The 20,138-nt window shown below is 53.6% G+C and overlaps 1 protein-coding gene across 3 annotated transcripts in view; it reads left to right on the forward strand.

Annotated features, from left to right (window-relative positions):
* The window catches only part of LOC144932519 (protocadherin-16-like), a 65,703-nt gene that overhangs the window by 27,635 nt on the left and 17,930 nt on the right, over nt 1-20,138 (forward strand). For 2 of the 3 annotated variants that reach the window (XM_078856685.1, XM_078856686.1), the window contains exons 10-27: nt 1,630-1,867; nt 3,889-4,216; nt 4,686-4,865; nt 5,254-6,059; nt 6,612-6,788; nt 7,604-7,779; nt 8,112-8,211; nt 8,872-9,026; nt 9,523-9,934; nt 11,304-11,985; nt 12,649-12,818; nt 13,294-13,514; nt 14,011-14,167; nt 14,950-15,078; nt 17,252-17,578; nt 17,803-18,381; nt 18,705-19,019; nt 19,568-19,786. In XM_078856685.1, the coding sequence (XP_078712811.1) occupies nt 1,630-1,867; nt 3,889-4,216; nt 4,686-4,865; nt 5,254-6,059; nt 6,612-6,788; nt 7,604-7,779; nt 8,112-8,211; nt 8,872-9,026; nt 9,523-9,934; nt 11,304-11,985; nt 12,649-12,818; nt 13,294-13,514; nt 14,011-14,167; nt 14,950-15,078; nt 17,252-17,578; nt 17,803-18,381; nt 18,705-19,019; nt 19,568-19,786 (5,371 nt within the window). The remainder of the gene's footprint in view (nt 1-1,629; nt 1,868-3,888; nt 4,217-4,685; nt 4,866-5,253; nt 6,060-6,611; nt 6,789-7,603; nt 7,780-8,111; nt 8,212-8,871; nt 9,027-9,522; nt 9,935-11,303; nt 11,986-12,648; nt 12,819-13,293; nt 13,515-14,010; nt 14,168-14,949; nt 15,079-17,251; nt 17,579-17,802; nt 18,382-18,704; nt 19,020-19,567; nt 19,787-20,138) is intronic. The other variant, XM_078856687.1, reaches the window with a different exon arrangement.

The raw sequence follows: 20,138 nt of genomic DNA on the forward strand, positions 1-20,138 counted from the left end.
ATTGTATTTTGTATCTGGAGAGACGGATATGTTAAGGAGATGTATTCTCCGCGTGTCTCATTTGGCAACGCGTAAAGTTTTCAGCCTTCATTGGAGAATGTCGAGTAAGCGCCGAGATCACAGGCGTGCGTCGCCGCTGCCACGCCTCATCATTGTGCGTGTATCCCTCAGGGGAAGTTTGCCACCAGCAAGAGTGGGCCATTTGACCCTTGGTCTCACAGCGGGGGGGGGGGAGACTCGGGGGACCCCCGTACAGGGGGTCCTGTGTGAGCGAGCGAGTGACACCAGGCAGCGGGAGGAGGTCGTTGTCATGGCATCGCCGCTATCGCACACCCTGCAGCCACGCCGACTCCGGGTTCGATTCCCATCTGTGGTGACCGTTCGACCGTAACCTATGTGATGCTCTGGCATAGGCTTCCTTATGAGTTGTCATGGGTTCCAGCAAAGGGAGGGAACAGGAACCCGGGGGACACGCAATGTATGTATGTTGAACTTCTTTTGCACCGTACGTAGCCAACCGTGATTAACAAAATGCGGAGATGGAGCGATTAAATCAGCTCTCGCGCAGTGGCAAGGTGCATTGGGTCATCGCTGACCAGTGTGAGATGGCATCGGCTTTGGGAGGCCTTCGTTCAGCAGGGCAGTGACCGTGGCTCATGATGGTGATAACAATGATGGCGTCCATATTTTACAGGCAGCCCAACTCCATTTTGAACATGGTTTGCTGAAATACTGAGTGGTGTTTTCCAGCGAGTGAATACAACTGCTTGGGTATATTCATGTCAGAGGTGGGACAAAGTCATTGTTATGCAAGTCCAAGTCGAGTCGCAAGTCATCAAATTCATGACTCGAGTCTGACTCGAGTCCAAGTCACATGACTCGAGTCCACATCTCATAGGTGGGACAAAGTCATTGTTATGCAAGTCCAAGTCGAGTCGCAAGTCATCAAATTCATGACTCGAGTCTGACTCGAGTCCAAGTCACATGACTCGAGTCCACATCTCATAGGTGGGACAAAGTCATTGTTATGCAAGTCCAAGTCGAGTCGCAAGTCATCAAATTCATGACTCGAGTCTGACTCGAGTCCAAGTCACATGACTCGAGTCCACACCTCTGATTCATGTTTACACGTATTAACATCAATTAATCAGCGTTAATATTATTCCCATTGTTAATGGCATACCCTCTGTGTGTTTCCCTTAGTCTTTGTGGGTCTCCCTCTCTTTTTGTGTTGTGGTTTGTCTTTGTATGGGAGTTTCTGTGTATCTTTCTTTGTATGTCTCTGTATTGTTGCCCCTATTTCTCTATACATGTGCCAATTTGTGTGCTTATGTGGGAGAATATTTGTGCATGTGTGTCTCTGTATCTGTATCTGTGTTTGCTGATATCTCTGTGAATCTCTGTCTGCGTTGTGTCTCTGTTGCTCTCTCTCCTCTGAATGCTTACTTCTGTCTGTGTTTGTCTGTTTATCTTTGTGTTTCTGTGTATCCATCTCTCTGTGTGCGCACGCATCTGTCTGTATCTGTCCGTATGTTTCCGTTCATCTCTGTATTTGTCTCACCGTCTCTCTCCCTGCCCTCTTGTCTGTGTCCATACATCCCCCCGCCTCTATGCTTCGCCATCTCTCAGGGAGGCCTCTTCTCGGAGACTCGCGTCCGCGTGTCTCTGCTGGGGGACGCGGCGGGGCCTTCCCGACCCCGCGGCGGCTCCCCCTCACCCGACGCTCCCCCTCGCCGCGGCTCCCCGGGATCCCCGGCTCTGGGGCCCCGCGTCACCTTCCCGAGGCCGCGTCTCTCGTTCTCGGTGCGCGAGGACGCGCCCGTGGGGACGCCCCTCGGCACTGTCACCGGCACCAGTGCCCACGCAGGTACGCCAGCGACGCGGGGTGGTGCACTGCTCGCTGGGAGGGCGTCGGAGTGGAAGTTGTTCACCGTCGTGGTCTCGTGGGGCAACGCGAGGGTGCGAATGGAAATGAAACCCCGCAGGAAAATATATCTAAAGTCTTTTTTTTATAAGAAATCATCCTAAGGCTGCCTTTGTCTGGCTCTGTATGAGCCTTAATAATAATCATAAAGGAGCTTTAGTTTGACTTTATGTTGGTGAAGGTTGAACATTTGAAATAAAAAACAAGTACGCACGCAGACGCATGCATGCACACACAACTTCATCTTCACACGTTTGCACAAACGTTTCAGGACATGGATCCTACCTTTGAGCATTATAGACTGTTGGGGCCAGACACGCTGTCAGCGAATGTCTATTAAGGTCATCATAGCACACAAGGGTGTGGTGCAGCCAGTTCCACGCCCGGCTGCCTTTGTCTTACAAGTGCTGATGTTTACGCATTATATACCAGGTACTCATTTACGGTTGAGTCGACCTAAGGGAGACCCAGAACCTGTTCACTTAATTACCACTGAAATTACCCAAGGCTGTGAGCTGAACTCGGGCTACCAGGATTGGAGTCATACACACCCACAGTCACACAGTCAAAGATTCCCCATATAGACTTAACAAAATTTTGGAGAAAGTGCTGTTTGTGAGCACCTATGACGGCCGGGTGTGGGTGGCCAGCACTTAGCCTGGTGGCCTTTGTCTCCCTAGTGGTGATATTTACACACTGCACCAGGTGCTCATGTGAGGCTAAGTCGACCTAGGGGAGGCCCAAGACCGGTTACAATATTCACCACTGTTAATGTTCGTGAGCAGGAATCAAACTCGGGTTGCTGGGTTTCTAGCGCAGCACGCTAACCATTGTGCCACCCCCCCCCCCCCCCGCACACACAATAGTCATACATGCAGAGTCTGACACGCAGAGTCACATGCGTACACAGTAAGTCACGTGCACTCACAAGTACAAAGATCCCTTATATCGAGTACATAGACTGTTGGGGTGAATACTGTTAGTGAGCGCTTATCAAGGTCAGCATGTATCATGAAGTGTTGTGACCAACACACACAAAAACAAAGATCTCCCGTATAGTCTTAACATACTGTTGGGCCAAGTGCTGTTAGCAAGCACCTATGAAGGCCGGCACAGCACACAAGAAGGTGGGTCGCCACCACCACCCCCGACCGCCTTTGTCTCCCCAGTGGCGATGTTTTTGCACACACGCACACAGTCAGACACACAAACAGATAGGAACAGACGGCACAGGGTGCTTGGCTGAAGTTAAGATGCGGACAGACGGTGTGAGGCGGTTGCCTCAGGTTAAGTCGTTCTTAAGGAGTGCGGTCCAGGCAAAGGATCATCCCAGTCGCTCGCTCACATGCGCGCACACACACACAGCGATATACATACCCAGATGAACATAAGTACTGTGCATACACATTCATACGTATACACACATATACTGTATTGTGTCTCGTTGTTTTCCTGTCTCATACAGTTTTGCTTGCTCCATTGGCCTTACTGTAGATTTAGCACATAATTTGCGACACACTGCATTAACCATAAATAAATATCCTCGCACGCCCGTTTAAACCTGTGCATTGTGAGTGTAAAAACATAACTTTAATACATTATTTGATGCATTATTGCGCACCTACTGTGCACACACAGGAAAAGTACAACTTCTTCTGTGTCGTCACGTTTCTTCTGTGCCCATGTGTTGTATCACGATGTCCCTTTGTCTCATGTCTCCACATCCCCTTTATTTATCTTTCCTCTCTGCCTCCCCTCTTCCTCCTAATTTCACCATCTCACTATGTCCCGTAACCTCCATTTGATCCCACCTGTTCTGTCATTTTCTCTTTCCCCCACCCGTTTCATCACCCTGTTCCCGAGTCGCTGTGTCCCCTTGTCCCATGTCCCCCTGTCCCATGTCCCCCTCTCTGCGTGTCCCACTGTCCCCCGGTCCCAACCGGTGTCCTGTCCCCGTGTTCTAGGCGTGATATACTGGGGCGCTGGTCCATTCCTCTCCGTGCACCCGACCTCGGGGCTGCTCGTCACAGCCGCCCCCCTCGACCGGGAGTCGAACCCGCACTTCTCCGCTCGCGTGCGTGCCTCCTTCCTCGGCCCCCGACCCCGACCTGGATCGGCTCGGCCTGCTGGTGACGAGGGCGATAACGAGGACGACGATAATAACGAGGAGGAGGTGGTGGCGAGCGTAAGCGTCACAGTTCTCGACGTCAATGACAACGCCCCGCGCTTCCCGAGTGACCGCGTGGACGTGCGGCTCGAGTCGCCCACTTTCGATGTTCGAGGGGCGAGGAGGTGAGAGGAGCAAAAGGGTGCATGTGCGCGGCGAGAGTGATTGTGTTTATTAGTTTAATGTGGTCGTCTTGGCCGTGATCGTGCTGACTGCCCAGTGGTGGTGGTGGTTTGTCAGTGATGGCAATGCTCGTTGTGGTTGAACACTGCCTATCACTATTGCTGTGCTTGTGGTAGTGCTGGCGTAGGCAAATTGCCCGATGATGCTGGATGCAATTACCAGCAAAACGTCGTACTCAAATTGTAAATGTTGTGGTTTCATGCTTCAACACACCGGTGGGCTAAAGCAGTGAACTATTTGTCTTTTGTCAACGTGACACTTTTTTACTGATTGGCCGTGTCGGGTGGTGGAGGGTTACGACACATTTATAAATAATGCGATCTAAACCCAAAAACGTTGATTATGCATCCTGTTTACTAGTTGTCGTTACATTATGGTTATCGTGGCTGTGCGATTGTGGTTGCTGCCCAGTGGTGGTGGTGGTTCAGCGGTGACGGCGGTGGTGGTGTTGGTGGCGGTGGCACACGATGAGGACGCGGGGAAGCAGGGCTCCGTGTGGTACTCGCTGCGCGGTGCTGACGGTCGCTTCCTGGTGGAGCCGCGGTCCGGGGTCATCACCGTCGCCCCATCCGCCCTGGCTGCTGGTGCACGGTGAGGCTACCGGAGACCACCGTGTTCACGCCAACCGAAGTTTTGCCAGTTCTCCGAGTCATCGGCGTGTATCACATGGGGCAGCTTTTCTCATGTGACTCGCGCTCTCATGCGTTGACTGAAATATTGGCACCAAATCCAATCCTGGATCAATTTCAAGGTCACATCATTTTCAACATCCTAGATGGATTCACCCCTGCCTATATCTCTACTCATCTCCTCCCCTCCTACCTCTAATGTTTTAGCTAGCCGTGCTAATTGCACCTCCGATGAACAGTATGGTTGGCTACATTGGCAACATATGTTACATACATAATGTGACATCATATTCCTGGGCTGCACTAAAATCACTCCTTCGTGCGCTTGTCCCGTCTTGCTGTCCCCGCAGATTCGCATTCGAGGTTGTGGCTCAGGACGGGGGTTCCCCTGCGCTGTCGTCCTCGCTGCACGTCACCGTCTCGGTGGAACCGGCGCCGCCGGAGTCGGCTCCCATCCTCCCCTCGCTCTTCTTCCCGACCCCCGAGATACGCGCCTCCGTGCCGGAAGGCGCCACGCTCGGAACGCACGTGGTGACGCTCCGCGCGTTCACGCCTTTCCCACCGGCGCCCGCGACCGCGTCCGGAACCCAGACCACAACCGGGACTGGAATCGAGATCGGAACGGCGGGCGGAATTGGATCGGATGTCGTAACCGGATCTGTATCCAGATCTAACACAGGAACCAGATTTGAATCCGGGAGCAGAAGCGGAGCAGGTTTGCGGTTGGGCGCGGAAGCTCGGAGCTGGGGCGGCAACGGCACCAAGCGCGAGCAGTGGGAGGTGCACTATAGCCTCGCCCCCGACGATGCTGCTACCTCTTCCTCATCGTCGTCGTCGCCATCGTCGTGGTCCTGCTTCCGGGTGGACGCTCGCACTGGGCGCGTGACGACGCGGTGCAGGCTCGACCGCGAGCAGTCTCCCACGCTCACCCTCACGTTGGTGGCACGGCTCGTCCCACTCATCCCCTTATCCCCGATGGTATGGCCGCTCCTCTCCTCCTCCCCGCATCGCCACCGACGGCGTCATCGCGGCGGCGCGGAACCGGACATCATGGCGACCGCCCGCATACTGGTGTCCATCACGGATGACAATAACCACTCGCCCGTACCCGCAAGGGACGACTACTTCTTCACTGTCCTTGAGAACGACTCAGGAGGTGAGTGTGCAGCCGGTGTCTGTGCCAGGGCGGCCGGATGTAGCCCCATGGAGGTTAGGGTTGGTGGATTGTCTGGAGATTATCCCGGCCTTTGGGTAAAGCAGTGGCCAGTAGTTGTCGAATTCAAAATGGAGTGGCTGACCTGTCTGTATAGACTTTAAAGTGTATGGTTCCTGTGATGGTATTGATGATAGTGCCATAGTTAGTACTTTTGTTGTTAACAGTGTTGAAGATGGTGATGATGGTGATCAGGATGATTATGGTTAAGAAGGTTGTGGTGGTGATGCTTGTATCGGTGAAATAGTGGTAGAGCTCATGGTGTTGCTGCCGGTGGTCTTCGTGAAGACGACGACGACGACGATGATGATGTGGGGTAATGATTGTAGGAATCAGAAGGATGTTGGTGATGTTTATGGTAACACTGGCGTCGCGGACCCGGGTGCTCACATGGTGGAGGGCGGTGAGCGCGAGTGACGATGCTGGTTATTGTGGTGGCGATGGTGGTGACAGTCATAATCATGGTAGTAATCACGTGCGCTGGTGACGTTAAAGGTGACAGCGCCGCTGGGGGGGAGCCGGGCTCCCTGGTGGGCATGGTGAGCGCCAGCGACTCCGACTCCGGTCCCGGCGGCTGGGTCTCCTTCGCCGTCGAGCACGTCGAGTCCCCCGCAGCCTGTGGGCCGTCGCCAACCGGGGCCTACGTCTCCTTCCACGTCCACCCGACACGCGGTGAGACACAAACCCGACAGTGAGATCTGCGAACAGAGGCCTGGACGGGCAAGAGCGCAAGGGATCCGAAAACAGCTCTTGGTGTCCATCGTCATTAAATCATCATCATTACCCATGTTACATATACAGCTGGATGAAGGCTTGTCCATGTCAAGCCTAACCTTGACCTGCAGCCTGAAGCTTAAGACCTAATTGAATTGGCTCTACACTGTTGAGGTTTGTTTAAACCTGTGTGTGTTTGTCCCTTCCGAGCATCAATGCATGCATAGGTGAGGTGGGGAGTGGTAGTGTATTGGTTGGTGCACAGCATGATGAACTCGGCGACCCAAATTCAATTCCCGCTTAAGGTGAAAGTGAAGAATATTTTAACCGGCCTTGAGCTTCCCTTATGTCAGCACAGCCTTAAATGAGTACCTGGTGTAGTGTGTGAACTTAAACACTGGGGAGACGAGGGTGGTCGGTCAGCAATGGGTCTGGCCACACCACCTCCTCATGCACTGTGCAGTCCTTCATAGGCACATGTACAGTTATACGGCGTAAATTAGTCTTAATAGGAAAGGTGTGAGCCGTGGTTACACTTGACCCATTTGTCAACCCCATGCCTCACACCCTTACATCCGTGTGTGTTTGTGTGTAGGAGAGGTGAGCATGGTGGGTGTGCTGGACCCATTCTTCACCCCCGTGCATCACACCCTCATGTCCATCTATGTGTGTGTGTCTGCGTAGGAGAGGTGCGTGCCGTAGGTTTGCTGGACCCATTCTTCACCCCCGTGCATCACACCCTCATGTCCGTCTATGTGTGTGTGTCTGCGTAGGAGAGGTGCGTGCCGTAGGTTTGCTGGATCGCGAGGCATGCCCGTGGCACCGCGTGACGCTGCGGGTCTCTGACGCCGGCGCTCCGCCACGCTCCGCCCTGTGCTGCGTCCACGTCGCCGTCGCCGACGCCAACGACAACGCCCCCCGCTTTCTTCGTTCGCAATACCACGCGCAGGTGTGGGGCCCTCCACACCGAACCTGCGGCCACCGCGGGGCATGAGTTCGATCTCAGGGTTGCCCTGTCAATTGGCTGGGCTTTACGTCCCATGGATGTTGGGGTTGCAGTGGCAGTGGCAGCAATGGTGGTGATGATGGTTGTGATAACAGTGGTGATTGTGGTGCTGGAGCTGGTGGTGGTGATGATTGTGTTAGTGGGGTTGGTGGTGATTGTGGTGGTGGTGGCGTTTGGCCAGTTATGGGTAGAAATGTGGGAGAGGAATGAGCGGGAAAGGAATCTATTCGGAGATTTTTATCACATACTCGTTTGTACGTGGGTGTGCACGGCAGGTGGAGACGGAAGTTCCCGTGGGCACCTTGGTGGCCACCCTAATGGCTGAGGACCCTGACGAAGGACCCAATGGCACGGTCGTCTACTCGCTGCCCGCCGGTGAGTGCCCAATGCCGCCAACGCCATGTTCCCGGTCGCCGTTTTCAAACGCGCCGTGGGTGAGAAACTTCCCTAGTGACTGCCGCCCCCTCTATGAAGGTCAGTCATTACCCACAATGCTCCTTGTACATTGTTGCCTCTATTCAAGCCCTCAGTCCTTCATCAGCCCGATTTGGACCCTTTCTTTCCCCATATGATACAAAACTGTATCCAACAGGCATTTGCGAACAAGACCAGATGGAATTAACTTGAGGATGTGTTTATGTATACTCATTTGCACTCGTGTAAATTCCTTATGTGTCAACATACGTGTGGGTATGTGTGTACACACCTCTGGGTGTGCACTTATTTGAGTGGGGTGTATATTTGCATTGTGTATGTGTGTACCTGTGCATGCGTACCTGATTATGTATACTCACCATTCTCGTGCCTATATGTGCGTATACTCCTGCTCGTGGACGTGTGTGTACGTCCCTCTGTGTTCCCATGCCTATCTGCGCCGTCTACCAATAGCTGTGTTCTATATGTACACCCATGCCTGTGTACCCATACCTGTGTATCTGTGGAGCTTTCCCTTTGTGTCTGTGTTCTGTATATATACCCATGCCTGTGGACTCATACTCATGTTCTGTACGTGTACCCGTGTACCTGTGCGTGCAGGCGGCTTGGGGCTGCTGCTGGTGGAGCGCGACACGGGCCGGGTGCGCACAGCGCGCGCGCTCACGCGGAGCGACCCGCGCAGCGCGGTGTTGGCGGTGCGCGCCGGGGACCTGGGCAACCCCCCGCGGCACAGCGGGACGGTCCTGCACCTCACGGTACGATCCCGCACCTCAACGTACCCTGCCGCCGTGTAGCCTTGAACAGACTGTTGGGGCAACCGCCGTTAGCGAGCAGCTATTAAGACCGGCACGGCACACAAGGGTGCGGGGAGCCAGCGCCACGCCAGGACTGAAATTGTTTGCCCATTGCTGATGTTTGCATTCCAATCCATATACTCATTTAATGCTGAGTCAACCTAAGGAAGGTCTAAGACCTAGCTACTATAATTAGCTGTGGCTGGGATTCTAACGCAGGTTCTTAGTGCGGTGCATTAACCACTGCGCGACAATACTCCAATTAGCAATCGCGACTCCAATTAGCACGGTTGTTTACGTACGGTGCGAAAGAAGTTCAACATACAACACTACCCCAACACTAATATACCCTTGTGGACAATACCGTCCTCAAAAGTGCTAACATTTACAATGTTACACACTCTCCACACATCAGTGACCTCTCTTCCCCTACCACCTCCTTCACCTCTTCGTTAAGATCCTAGCGGTGGACGCCATCCCCAGGACCATTGGCGATGAAGATGATGACATCGATGGCAGTGACGATGATAATGATGAGGAGGATGTTCCCTCATCCGTGATACGCCTCACCGTTCCCCCTGGCACCCGCCCGGGCGCCATCATCGGCCGAGTGCCACCCCCCTCACCCAGCACCGTGGCCACCACCGTGTTCCGCATCATCAGTCCTCGACAACGGCTTCAAGGCGACGATGAGGAAGAAGAGGAGGGCGAGGAGGTGGAGGATGACTCCCCCTTCTACGTGGATGCCACCTCGGGCTCCGTGTTCCTGCGGCGTCCTGTCGCCCCCGACGATGCTGGGTCGGCTGCGCTCCCCTTCGCGCTTGATGTGGAAACCGTGACGATGGGAGACGGTCGCCACGGGGACCCCGGTAAGAGCAAGGGGAGGTGGCATTGAGCCGCTGCTTGAGCCCCTCGTATTGTAAGTTTTCGCTTATGTTGTTTACATCATCATTATCATTGTTGTCCTTCTCATCAATCATTTTATTTTATGTAAATTATCCGTAAAAATAATTTCAGCCCTTGGTCAGTCCATTGCTGAATGAAGGCCACTCCATGCTGAGCCGACCACGGCGTTTGTTTGACCATACCGTACTTGACCCAGGACCAGTTTTGTTATCATTCACAAGTGATGTTCACCACCGCTCCATTATATGAACATCTATTGAGACTAAATTTCTCATTTAAAGGGAGACCTGGCTGTAATTTTGTGTTGTTTAATGATCACCGTAACGATGAAAATTGCTTATTATCACAAATCATTTTTTTAAACAAACATTTGCTTTTAGTGTAAGACTAGCGGGAAGTACCCAGCGTTGCCCGGGCCAAAAACAGCAGTACGTACTGACTGTGGTAGTACCTGCTATGATTACAGCAGTGCATACCGAATGTGGTGGTACCTGCTATCACTACAGTAGTACATGTTGACTCTATAGCAGTATTTATCGACTCTATAGCACAAAGTACTCACCTGACAGAGTTGTGTGGTGAGGCCTAGTCCCGTGCAGAGCCTCCGGCCTCGCCTAGATTGTCCAGCCGGCTGAGGTGGCACCTTGGCAGGCTGGGGCTGGGCTGCCACCCCTGACCTCCCCCCCCCCAGCCACGATCTCCCCGGCCGCTCTGCAGTAATATCTACGGCCTGTAGTGGTAGCATCTAGCGACTGGATATAGTAGTAACTGCATGCATCGAGGTGGGGGGGACATCACACAGTGAAAAATTTACCTCAGCATTTAGTGTATTTTTATAGCATTTTTAACGCGAAAGAAAATGTCCCCCTCACTCCCACCGAAGGCGTGCGACTTCGCATGGGCCGTCCCCCCTACCAAAGACGCGTGAGTTGGTATGGTCGTGCATGCGTCATAAATAAATAAAGAGAAAGCACACAAAAATCGCACTAAATCGCTAATTAAACTAATTTAAAGTTGACGGATGTGAAAAAGAATAGTGCTTGCTCACGGCAGGGCTTGCGGCGTGGTACCTTGCTATTTTTATTTTACGTAAACCCCACCGTTGGAGAGACAAATCTTTCGCAAGCGGGGGAACACACACAAACCCACAAACAATTTTTTACCTTTATATATGTCGAAGATTTTAATTTGTCTTTCTTTGTCTGTTGTCTGATCACATCACCAATTCCCTCTCCACCGCCGAACGACTCACTTTACCGACACTGGCGATGCTGCCTGACCCGTGGGACATCATGACGTGTACCACTCTGTATGTGCACGTGGGTGCTGCAGTGGTACGACGAGTCCTTGTGCTCCTCACCGTCAGTCCCAGTGCTGGTGAGCGCCGTTCACCATCATCATCATCGCCTCCATCCATACCCCCTCGCTTCCGAAGCACCGGCCCGGTGGGCTGGGTTTGGGAAGACGCCGCTCCAGGGACGCCCGTTCTAATTGCTGGGCCCCCACTCAGCCGTGGCCTACGCTACAGCCTCGCCTACCAGGCCCCAGCGGCCGCCTCTCTTACCGACCTCGGATACCGGCGGCAGCGCCGGGGTTTGTCTGGCTCTGGAATACAAACGTTTGTCCGTAACGAAACGGAACAGCGAAGCAAAGAGGAGATGGGGCTGGGAATCTTGCAGAATGTGACCATCAGAGGCCGTGTAACCGCCATCCGACCCGTCAGGCAACGGCGTAGCTCCGGCCCAGTTTGGACACCAGCCGGTGGCAGTGGGAGTTCTGGCGGTGGGGGTGCTGGCACGGGCCCGTTCACAGTGGACGCCACCACGGGTGTGGTGCGCACGGCGGCTCCACTGGACCGCGAGGTGGCCGAGCGGTACCTGTTGGTCGTCACTGTCGTCCCGGACGGGGGCGTTGAGGCCATGGGGACGCCGGTCGCCGTGGCCAACGTGTACGTCGGAGACGTCAACGATGTCGCACCCGTCTTCGTGTGGCCACCTCCTCAGGAGCCGCCCAGGTGAGGTTGCCATCAGACTTCTTCCAGGTGTAGGTGATCATTTATCTTACGTGAATGGTCGGCACCCATGGATCCGTTACTGAGTATTCTTCTCACCAGCAATTGCTGCCGTGATGTAGAGAATCCAATGTTATTCAATCACATGCTGCTGTCTTATTTCAAAAGGTGGTGAAACTTAGTTGTTCAGCCCCCTTTATCAACCCCTTTTTCCAAGCCCAGGATTTGCAGCATTAAGTGGCAAAATATTTGTCAAAAAATGGCCATGCATTTGTCAAAAATTTCGGAGCAATTTTAACATGAATAGGCAATGTTTTGTGTTGTTGGAGTAGTTGATGAGGTTGTGTTAACTTGAGCTACAGTCATCAACTGAGATGAGATGGACTCATTGCTGAGTGATGAGACGTGATATTTTTTAAACTTGACAGTGACCATTTTTAAAGCCCTTTGCTAATCCACTTCTAGATGGGAATTTCTTGACCATACTTCACCACAGCATTCAGTAGCGGGTTGATGAAGATGTGGGTCATCAACAGCTGAGATATCACTCGTCACTGATGTTAGCCGTGGCTAGATATGTAACTTGGGTCATGGAGTTCAACATAATCAAAGCAGAAATGTCCTCTCCCCATGTGAAGTGTTTGGTTTGGGTGGTGTCGTGAAAAGGCTCGTCTTTGCTGTGTGCAGTCACGTGATCGTGTGGGAGGGAGAGCGGCCGGGTCGTGACCTCGTGACACTCAGAGGTCGTGACCCCGATGGGGGCATGGGCGGCCGTCTCCAGTTTTCCATCGCCGGGGGCAACGAGGATGGAACTTTCTTCCTGCACCCAGAAACCGGCAAGTCTCCACCACGACGCTGCAGTACCAGCAACGAGATGGCCACTCTCAACAACAACATCACCACCACAGCATCCAACATCAGCGCTATAACAAAACTGCTGACCATTAACCCCACAATGGTCTCCGTCAACATCAGCATCATCACAGCTCCTATTAGTTTTAACACGTACCATGAACTGTTGATTTTTACATTGATGAAGCAGAAACATATCATGAGTAATGACGACATTGATGATGGCAGTGATGGATGCATTAACCATGATGATGATAATGATGATGGTGGTGACAGGTGACGACGTTAACAGTAATGTGACATCAGTGAAAATAACATTTAAAGTGGTGGTGATGATCACTTATTTGATGAAGGTGACGATGATGACATTAATGATGATATAGCATCAACAATTACAATGACGTGCGGGATAGTGCCTCGAATCCACGTCTCACTTTCGGGGGCTCGTCCGGGTTGCAGGTGTCCTGAGTCTGGCTCGCTCCCCGGACCGTGAGACCCACGCCTCCTACCTCCTCCGTCTGACCATTTCCGACTTTGGGGATGGTCTCCACGGTGATGATAGTTCCCGCGGCGACAGTTCCCGGGGTGACAGTCAGAGGAGGCTGGAGACGAGCACGACCCTCACTGTCACGGTGATGGACGTGAACGACCAGGCCCCGCGGTTTCTGCCCCAGCAGGAGGTACATGTCCGATCCCTGGCTCAATCGATCACAATCCCTGAGTTCTAATTTATCTTTTTAAAAAAATATGTTGCTACATGTCGAGTATCACAGGTTGTGTGTCCCAAGCTGTTTGAGAAAAATAAATGTATTTTTTACAGTGCACGGTCAATCGTGCGATTATGGCACTCTGGTGACTTCATTGTGACATTACTTTTATCCGGACAAAGCTTTATTGCAAGAAAAAAGTTACACGAGCTGTGCAGCAATGTGCCTGTCAAGATCCTCCTTTGAGTTGAACGCATTGTCATTCCAATGACATCACGAGAACGCTATTACGAACACCCTGCCATAACAATAAAGTATTATTTTATTATCAGAAACAAAGTAAAAAATTTGTGACAGGCATCCAGGGGGGGGAGACACTGTCAAGGTACACATATACAAGATACCGACTCCTTTAATCGTCCGATTGTGGTGGTAATCGCATGACCGGTCGATTTGTCGTGTTCACTAGCGGGCCCTCGGAGAGTCACGAGGGTCCCATCGCTCTGTGGATGATGGCGATGTTGGCGATGGTGATGGAGCGACGGTGACATACGAGTGCGCCGTGGAGGAGAATGCGCCCGCCGGGACCGCGTGTGTGCACGTGACGGCGGTGGACGGCGATGAAGGTAGTGTTTATGTGTATGTACACGTGCAATTGTGGGGAGTGTCAGTGCAGTGGTTAGCACGCTGCGCTACAAGCCCAGCGACCCCAATTATATCCTCACTCACGACCAATAAACTGGTGGTACATTTTTCAGCCGGTTGTGGGCCTCCCCTAGGTCGATGTAAATATCAGCACTGGGGAGACAAAGGCGGTCTGGCGTTTTGTTGGCAACACCACCCCCTCAAAAGCACGCCATAAGTTCTTACGGCACTTGCCCCAACAGTCTATTAAAGGTTATACAGGAGATCTTTGTCTTTATATACGTACACATATAGCCATATAGCCAACTATTTACATATATATGTGGATTATTAGATGGTGAAGGCTCGGGTGAGGCCTTCGTTCAGCATTGGGTTAATCGTGGCTGATGATGGTGAAACACACACACACACAGCGATCCACGTAGATTTGGGGGAACCATATCCTGAAACACCTGGCACACCGCAGAGGTTAAAACTTAAGCTGTTAAAAAAATGTCACGCCATCGTGGTGCAGTTATGGATTACAGGATCAGCCATGGATTACAGGAGCTGTCGTGAACTGCCAATAATCTACAAATTACAGAAGATTTGTGGGTTATTTAATCGTATAATTTGATCGTACATTATTGCATTTCTGCTGTGTGTACCCTGGGGGATTGATAGTGCAGTGGTTAGTGTTCCGAACCCAACAACCCGAGTTTGATTCCTGACCACAACTACACGCGCGTGTGTGTGTGTGCCCGCACGTGCATGTGTGCGGTAGGTGCCGGGGGAGAGGTGGTGTACACGTTGCTCGGCGGACTGGTGGACTTCAGCGTCAACGAGCGCACGGGACTCGTGTCCACACGGAGACCACTCGACCGCGAGAGCCAGCACGAGTACACGCTCACGGGTACGCAAGCACCATTGCAGTACCATGGGTACGCACGCACGGGTACACGGTCATGGTGTGCACAAGCATGGTAACGCACACACTGGAACACGCTCACGAGTACGCATGCACTGGTACACACCATGGACACACACGCATGAGTACACAGTTACAGGTGCACGCTGATATTATCAATGAAATGTGAAGTTAATATCAAACTGAGAGCGCAAATGAGAGCCCCAGCAAAGCACGTGGATGGGACGTGAAGTTCAAGAGAACAGGTTTGCCGAATTTAATACAACAGATAAGTTCTTTGCTTTATAACTACTAGTACACATATGCTTGTCAGTTACATCGGTGAGGGATAGTGTCTTAATACTTAGGCTTGATAAGTACATATATAATTTCCTACCACGTGCAGCTTAATTTTATCATTCTGGTTAGAGATTTAGTGCGAGCCTGTTGGTTTATTTATTCATGCAATTTTCCCGGATTTCCCTGAATTCCAGCTCATTTGAGTCCAGCTTCATGAGGTTTCACTGTTCTGTCGAGATCAATGTGGCCGAGCGTGTCGTTGGCTACAACCACTCCCTCATGTGCCGTCCCGGCCTTCATATGTGCTCGCTAACGGCACTTGCCCCTGAAGTCTGCTAAAGGCTCTCTTTGTTTTATATACGCGTGATGTGTACGTCCTTTGCACTTTGAGACCACTTTGTCTCAAAGTACATCTAGCCTGGTACAAGCACTGGTTATGTCAGCATCCCTGAGTGGAGAATGGCAGTGGCTGCTGTTGTTGTTGTGGTGGGTGCCTGTATGTGCGTGCGTGTGTGTGTGTGCACGAGTGCTGTCAACACGCACATTCACATTCTCGCCGCTCTTCCCGTGCCGACACAAACAGCCGCCGTGACCTCGTCGCGGCCTTCCTGCCATTCACACGGCTTCCCTCACAACACGCGAGTACACAGAGACAAAGATCCCCCATATAGCCTCTTAACAGACTGTTGGGGCAAGTGCTGCAAGTGAGCACCAGCACGGCGCACGAGGAGATGGGTGGCCAGCACCACGCCCGACCGCCTTTGTCTCCCCAGAGGGGATGTTTACACAGCACACCAGGTACTCCTTTGAGGCGGAGTCGGCCTAGGGGAGGCCCAGGACCGGTTTAAGATATTCATCACCGATGTTGGCCATGAGCAGGTATCTAACTCAATTCGCCGGGTTCGTAGTGCAGTGCACAATTCATCCACACGCACTCACACGCTCGTACAAAGCCAAAGATCCCAAGCACTGTTAGCAAGCACCTATGAAGGCTGGCACAGCACACAAGCGGGTGGGTAGCTGGCACCACACCCAGCCGCCTTTGTCTCCCCAGTGGCAATGTTTACACACCAGGTACTCATTCGCGGCTGAGTTTACCTACGTACACACATGTACACTCAGATGCTTTCACATACACACAAACATCTACATATACACACATAGATTGTGCTTGATAGAATTCAATGTAGTCGGGTTCATTGGTGATCCAGCACTCACTGCTTCACTCCAGTCAATCGCTACTGTTGGTCAGTCACCTGCTTATCGCTCTTCTATCGCTACTACCATGGTGGCCGTTTCCGTTAACTTCACTCATTGATTCCTCCACACATGTTGAGGACTCGGTCTACCAGACTGACTGTTCTCATATACACTGTGTTGAGCTACCACATTGCAGATTACAACAGCACACTCACTAACCCACTCACTCACCCATTCAACCACCATACTTTGCATGCGACAGTTCGCCATACCGGCACTTTTCAAATCGGCTCCGATGCCCATACGACGAAGTTTCCACAAAGTGTCAATGGCTGCAAACACGCGCATCTACATTTACATTTTGACCACACATGTGCATATACAAAATGACAAAGACATCCCTTGTAGGCTACATAGACTCTCGGGGCAAGTGCTGTTAATGAGCACCTGTTAAGGCTGGCATAGCCTGCAAGGGGGTGGCGTGGTTCGAGCCACTCCTAGTCTCCCCACTGTACCAAGTACTCATTTAAGGCTCACTTGGCCTTCGGGAGGCCCAGGATAATATTGTACAATTCCTTACTATGATCCCTGCGATCCGACCCCGATCTATTGACCCTAGTTTACTGACCCGGTTTTCCTGACCCATGCCCCCCGCCACCCCTCCTCTTTCCCACCGCAGTCCGCGCCAGCGACCGGGGGACGCCCCCGTGCTGGTCCCTCGCCTCCGTCGTCGTCCGTGTCCTCGACCGTAACGACAACGCGCCGCTCTTTGCCGCGCCGCCCCACCTCGTCGCGCAGGCTCACGGCCAGCGCCACCTCGACGATGTCGACGGCGATGATGCAGCTGTTGAGCATGATGAAGAAGAGGTGGATGATGTTGGTGGTGATGAGGCAGGGTGGCGGGCGCGCGTGAGCGAAGACAGCCCCATGGGGACACCTGTGATCACGATGGTAGCGACCGACGCAGATGCCGGAGAGAACGGGATGGTGCGGTACCATCTAGCGGGTACGGCACAGATCGGTGTCAGCGCGCGTGTGTGCGACTTTGTCTCTGTGTGTCCGTGTGTTTTTGTGTGTTCAACTATCCCTGTGTCTCTGTGTGTCTCACCGTCTCATGTCCATGTCTCAGCATCTCAGTGCATTCGTGCACCGGTGTCTCAATATCTCCATGCCTCACCACCCCCCATCCCTATATCCTCTCTTTTCTTCTTGCCCCCCTCCTGACCTTAGACGGATCCGGGTCCTCGCACTTCCACATCGACCCTGTCACGGGGTCGCTCACCACGGCCGCCCCCCTCGACCGCGAGGCCCAGCCACGCTACCGCCTCGTGGTGGAGGCCGTCGACTGCGGCCCCGGGCCACCACCCCAATTTTCTGCCGGCGGCGGTGCCAGCAGCAGCAGCCGCCTCCCGAACGACGGCTGCGCTGGACTGCGCTCCACAAGCATCGTGTTCGTCTCCGTCCTCGATGTCAACGACAACTCGCCAGTGTTCGTGTTTGGCGACGCCGCCCCCTCTCCACCGGGATCTCCGGGACCGGAGTCGGTGGAGCGGCAGCGGACTAAGGGACCCGAGTACCGCGCCATTGTGCCTGAGGGCCTCGTCGCCGGCTCGCCGGTGCTGTGGGTCTCGGCCGCCGACGCAGACTCGGGGATACGAGGCCGGGTCCGGTACCGACTCGTGGGAGGCACGAGGGGCGTCGCCGGGGTCACCGTGCCCCCCTTCGCTATCGACCCCGAGTCGGGAATCGTGTCCGTGGCCGTGCCGCGGCTCCGCGCACCGCCGGAGAGGAGTGGCAGTGATGGCGGAGGTAAAAACGATGGCGGCGAGGGTGACGTGTGGTCAGGTTAGGTGATGGTGGTTATTGTAGTGGTAATGGCACAGTGGTTCCAGTAGTGGTGGTTTTGGTAGTGGTGATGGTTGACGAGTCCGTTGCTGGTGTTGATGGTGGCGGTGGTGAGAGTGTTCGTGTTGTTATTGATAGTTTTTGTGTTGGTGGTTGTAATGATGATGGTGGTGGTCATTGTTGACGATGAGGATAGTGTCGTGAACAATGTCGCCATCCTTGATGCCAGATTCGATCTTGCCAACGATGCCTACAACAGCCCCGTCGCTGTGCCTCTCCCTCTCCAGCGCCAGACGGTTCCGTCTCTTCCAGCGACGTCCCTGAGCCTCACTACCGGCTGTGGGTGGAGGCGGTGGATGGGGGGTGCCCCCCCCACTCCTCCCGCGTCTCCGCCCTCGTGGCGCTAGTGCCGGGGAGCGGCCGTGCCCCAGAGTTCCGACACGGGCCACTGGCGCCCTCCGTGCCCGCCGGCCGCGCGGCCGTCAACGCCCTGGTGGCCACGGTGGTGGCGCGGGACGAGGACGGCGGCGCCGGCGGAGCGCTGGCATACCGCCTGGAAGCCGGGGACCCCCATAAATTTTTCCGCATCGACGCCAACACAGGTGGCACAGCGGGGGCGGGAGGGGGGGGGGGCTCGCACACACACATAGGCACACAAAGACAAAGAAACATCTTCTTTGAACCTACCTTTACCAAAAGACCCAAAGAATACGAATTCCTGCATTCACGAAAGCTTTAAATCAAGATTTAACAAAGAAACGTCCTCCGTGTAGCCTTAACAGACTCTTGGGGCAAGTGCTGTTAGCAAGGCCGGCGCGGAAAACTAGGAGGTGGGTGGCCAGCACTAAGGCCCGGCCGCCTTGGTCTCCCCAGTGGCGATGTTTACACCACCAGGTGTTCATTTAAGGCTGACTCAACACAGACACACACAGACATGTACGTTCACACAAAGTAGGTGAGCGAGTTGCGGCCGTTACGTCCGCAAATTTACGCGCGTTATAAATTGCATTATTATTATAGACACCCAATCCTGCATACTTGCATAGCCGTTCGAGTATATGCGTTACTTTGCATGCATGCGCATGTATCTGTGTGTGTGCCATCCTGTGTGTGTATGTATGCTTATGCGTGTGTGCGTGTGTGTGTACAGGAGAGCTGCTTGTGCGACGCCCCCTCCAGGGTTTCGTCGGAGCGGATCTGGCGGTGGCCGCGTGGGACCACGGCTCGCCGCCTCGCGCCGCGCGCACCGTCGTGTCCGTGCGCGTGGGCCCAGGCCCCCCCGCTGGGAGGCGCGCTCCCCCGGGGCCCCCCCTGCTCTCGTTCGTCCCCACGGCGTACGAGGCCACGCTGCCCGAGCACTCGCCCAGAGGTGAGTGCCGGTGTCCGCGAGTGTGTTTGTGTGCGCGTGCGTGCAACTCGTTACACTGGTGGCGCATCTGTCAGTCGTCGTAGTCAGTCAAACCATGACACCTGGGTCTGTCCCGTGACCTCCTGCCAGCGGGGTCTTCGACACTTCACGTGACCACGGAGTGCATCTAGCCTGGCACAAGCACCGTGGTAATGTTCCTGCCACTTCGTGGTGAATGTGTGTGTGGCCGCGTGTAATGTGTGTGTATTTGTGTGTATGTGGCTGTGCATATCTTCACGCAATAGCCTTAAATTGCACCTAGCCTGGCACAAGCGCTGTGGTGAATGGTGGCTGTGTATTTACCCGTGTGACT

Source organism: Lampetra fluviatilis, chromosome 5, assembly GCF_964198595.1.
Source record: "Lampetra fluviatilis chromosome 5, kcLamFluv1.1, whole genome shotgun sequence".
Lineage (NCBI taxonomy): Eukaryota > Metazoa > Chordata > Hyperoartia > Petromyzontiformes > Petromyzontidae > Lampetra > Lampetra fluviatilis.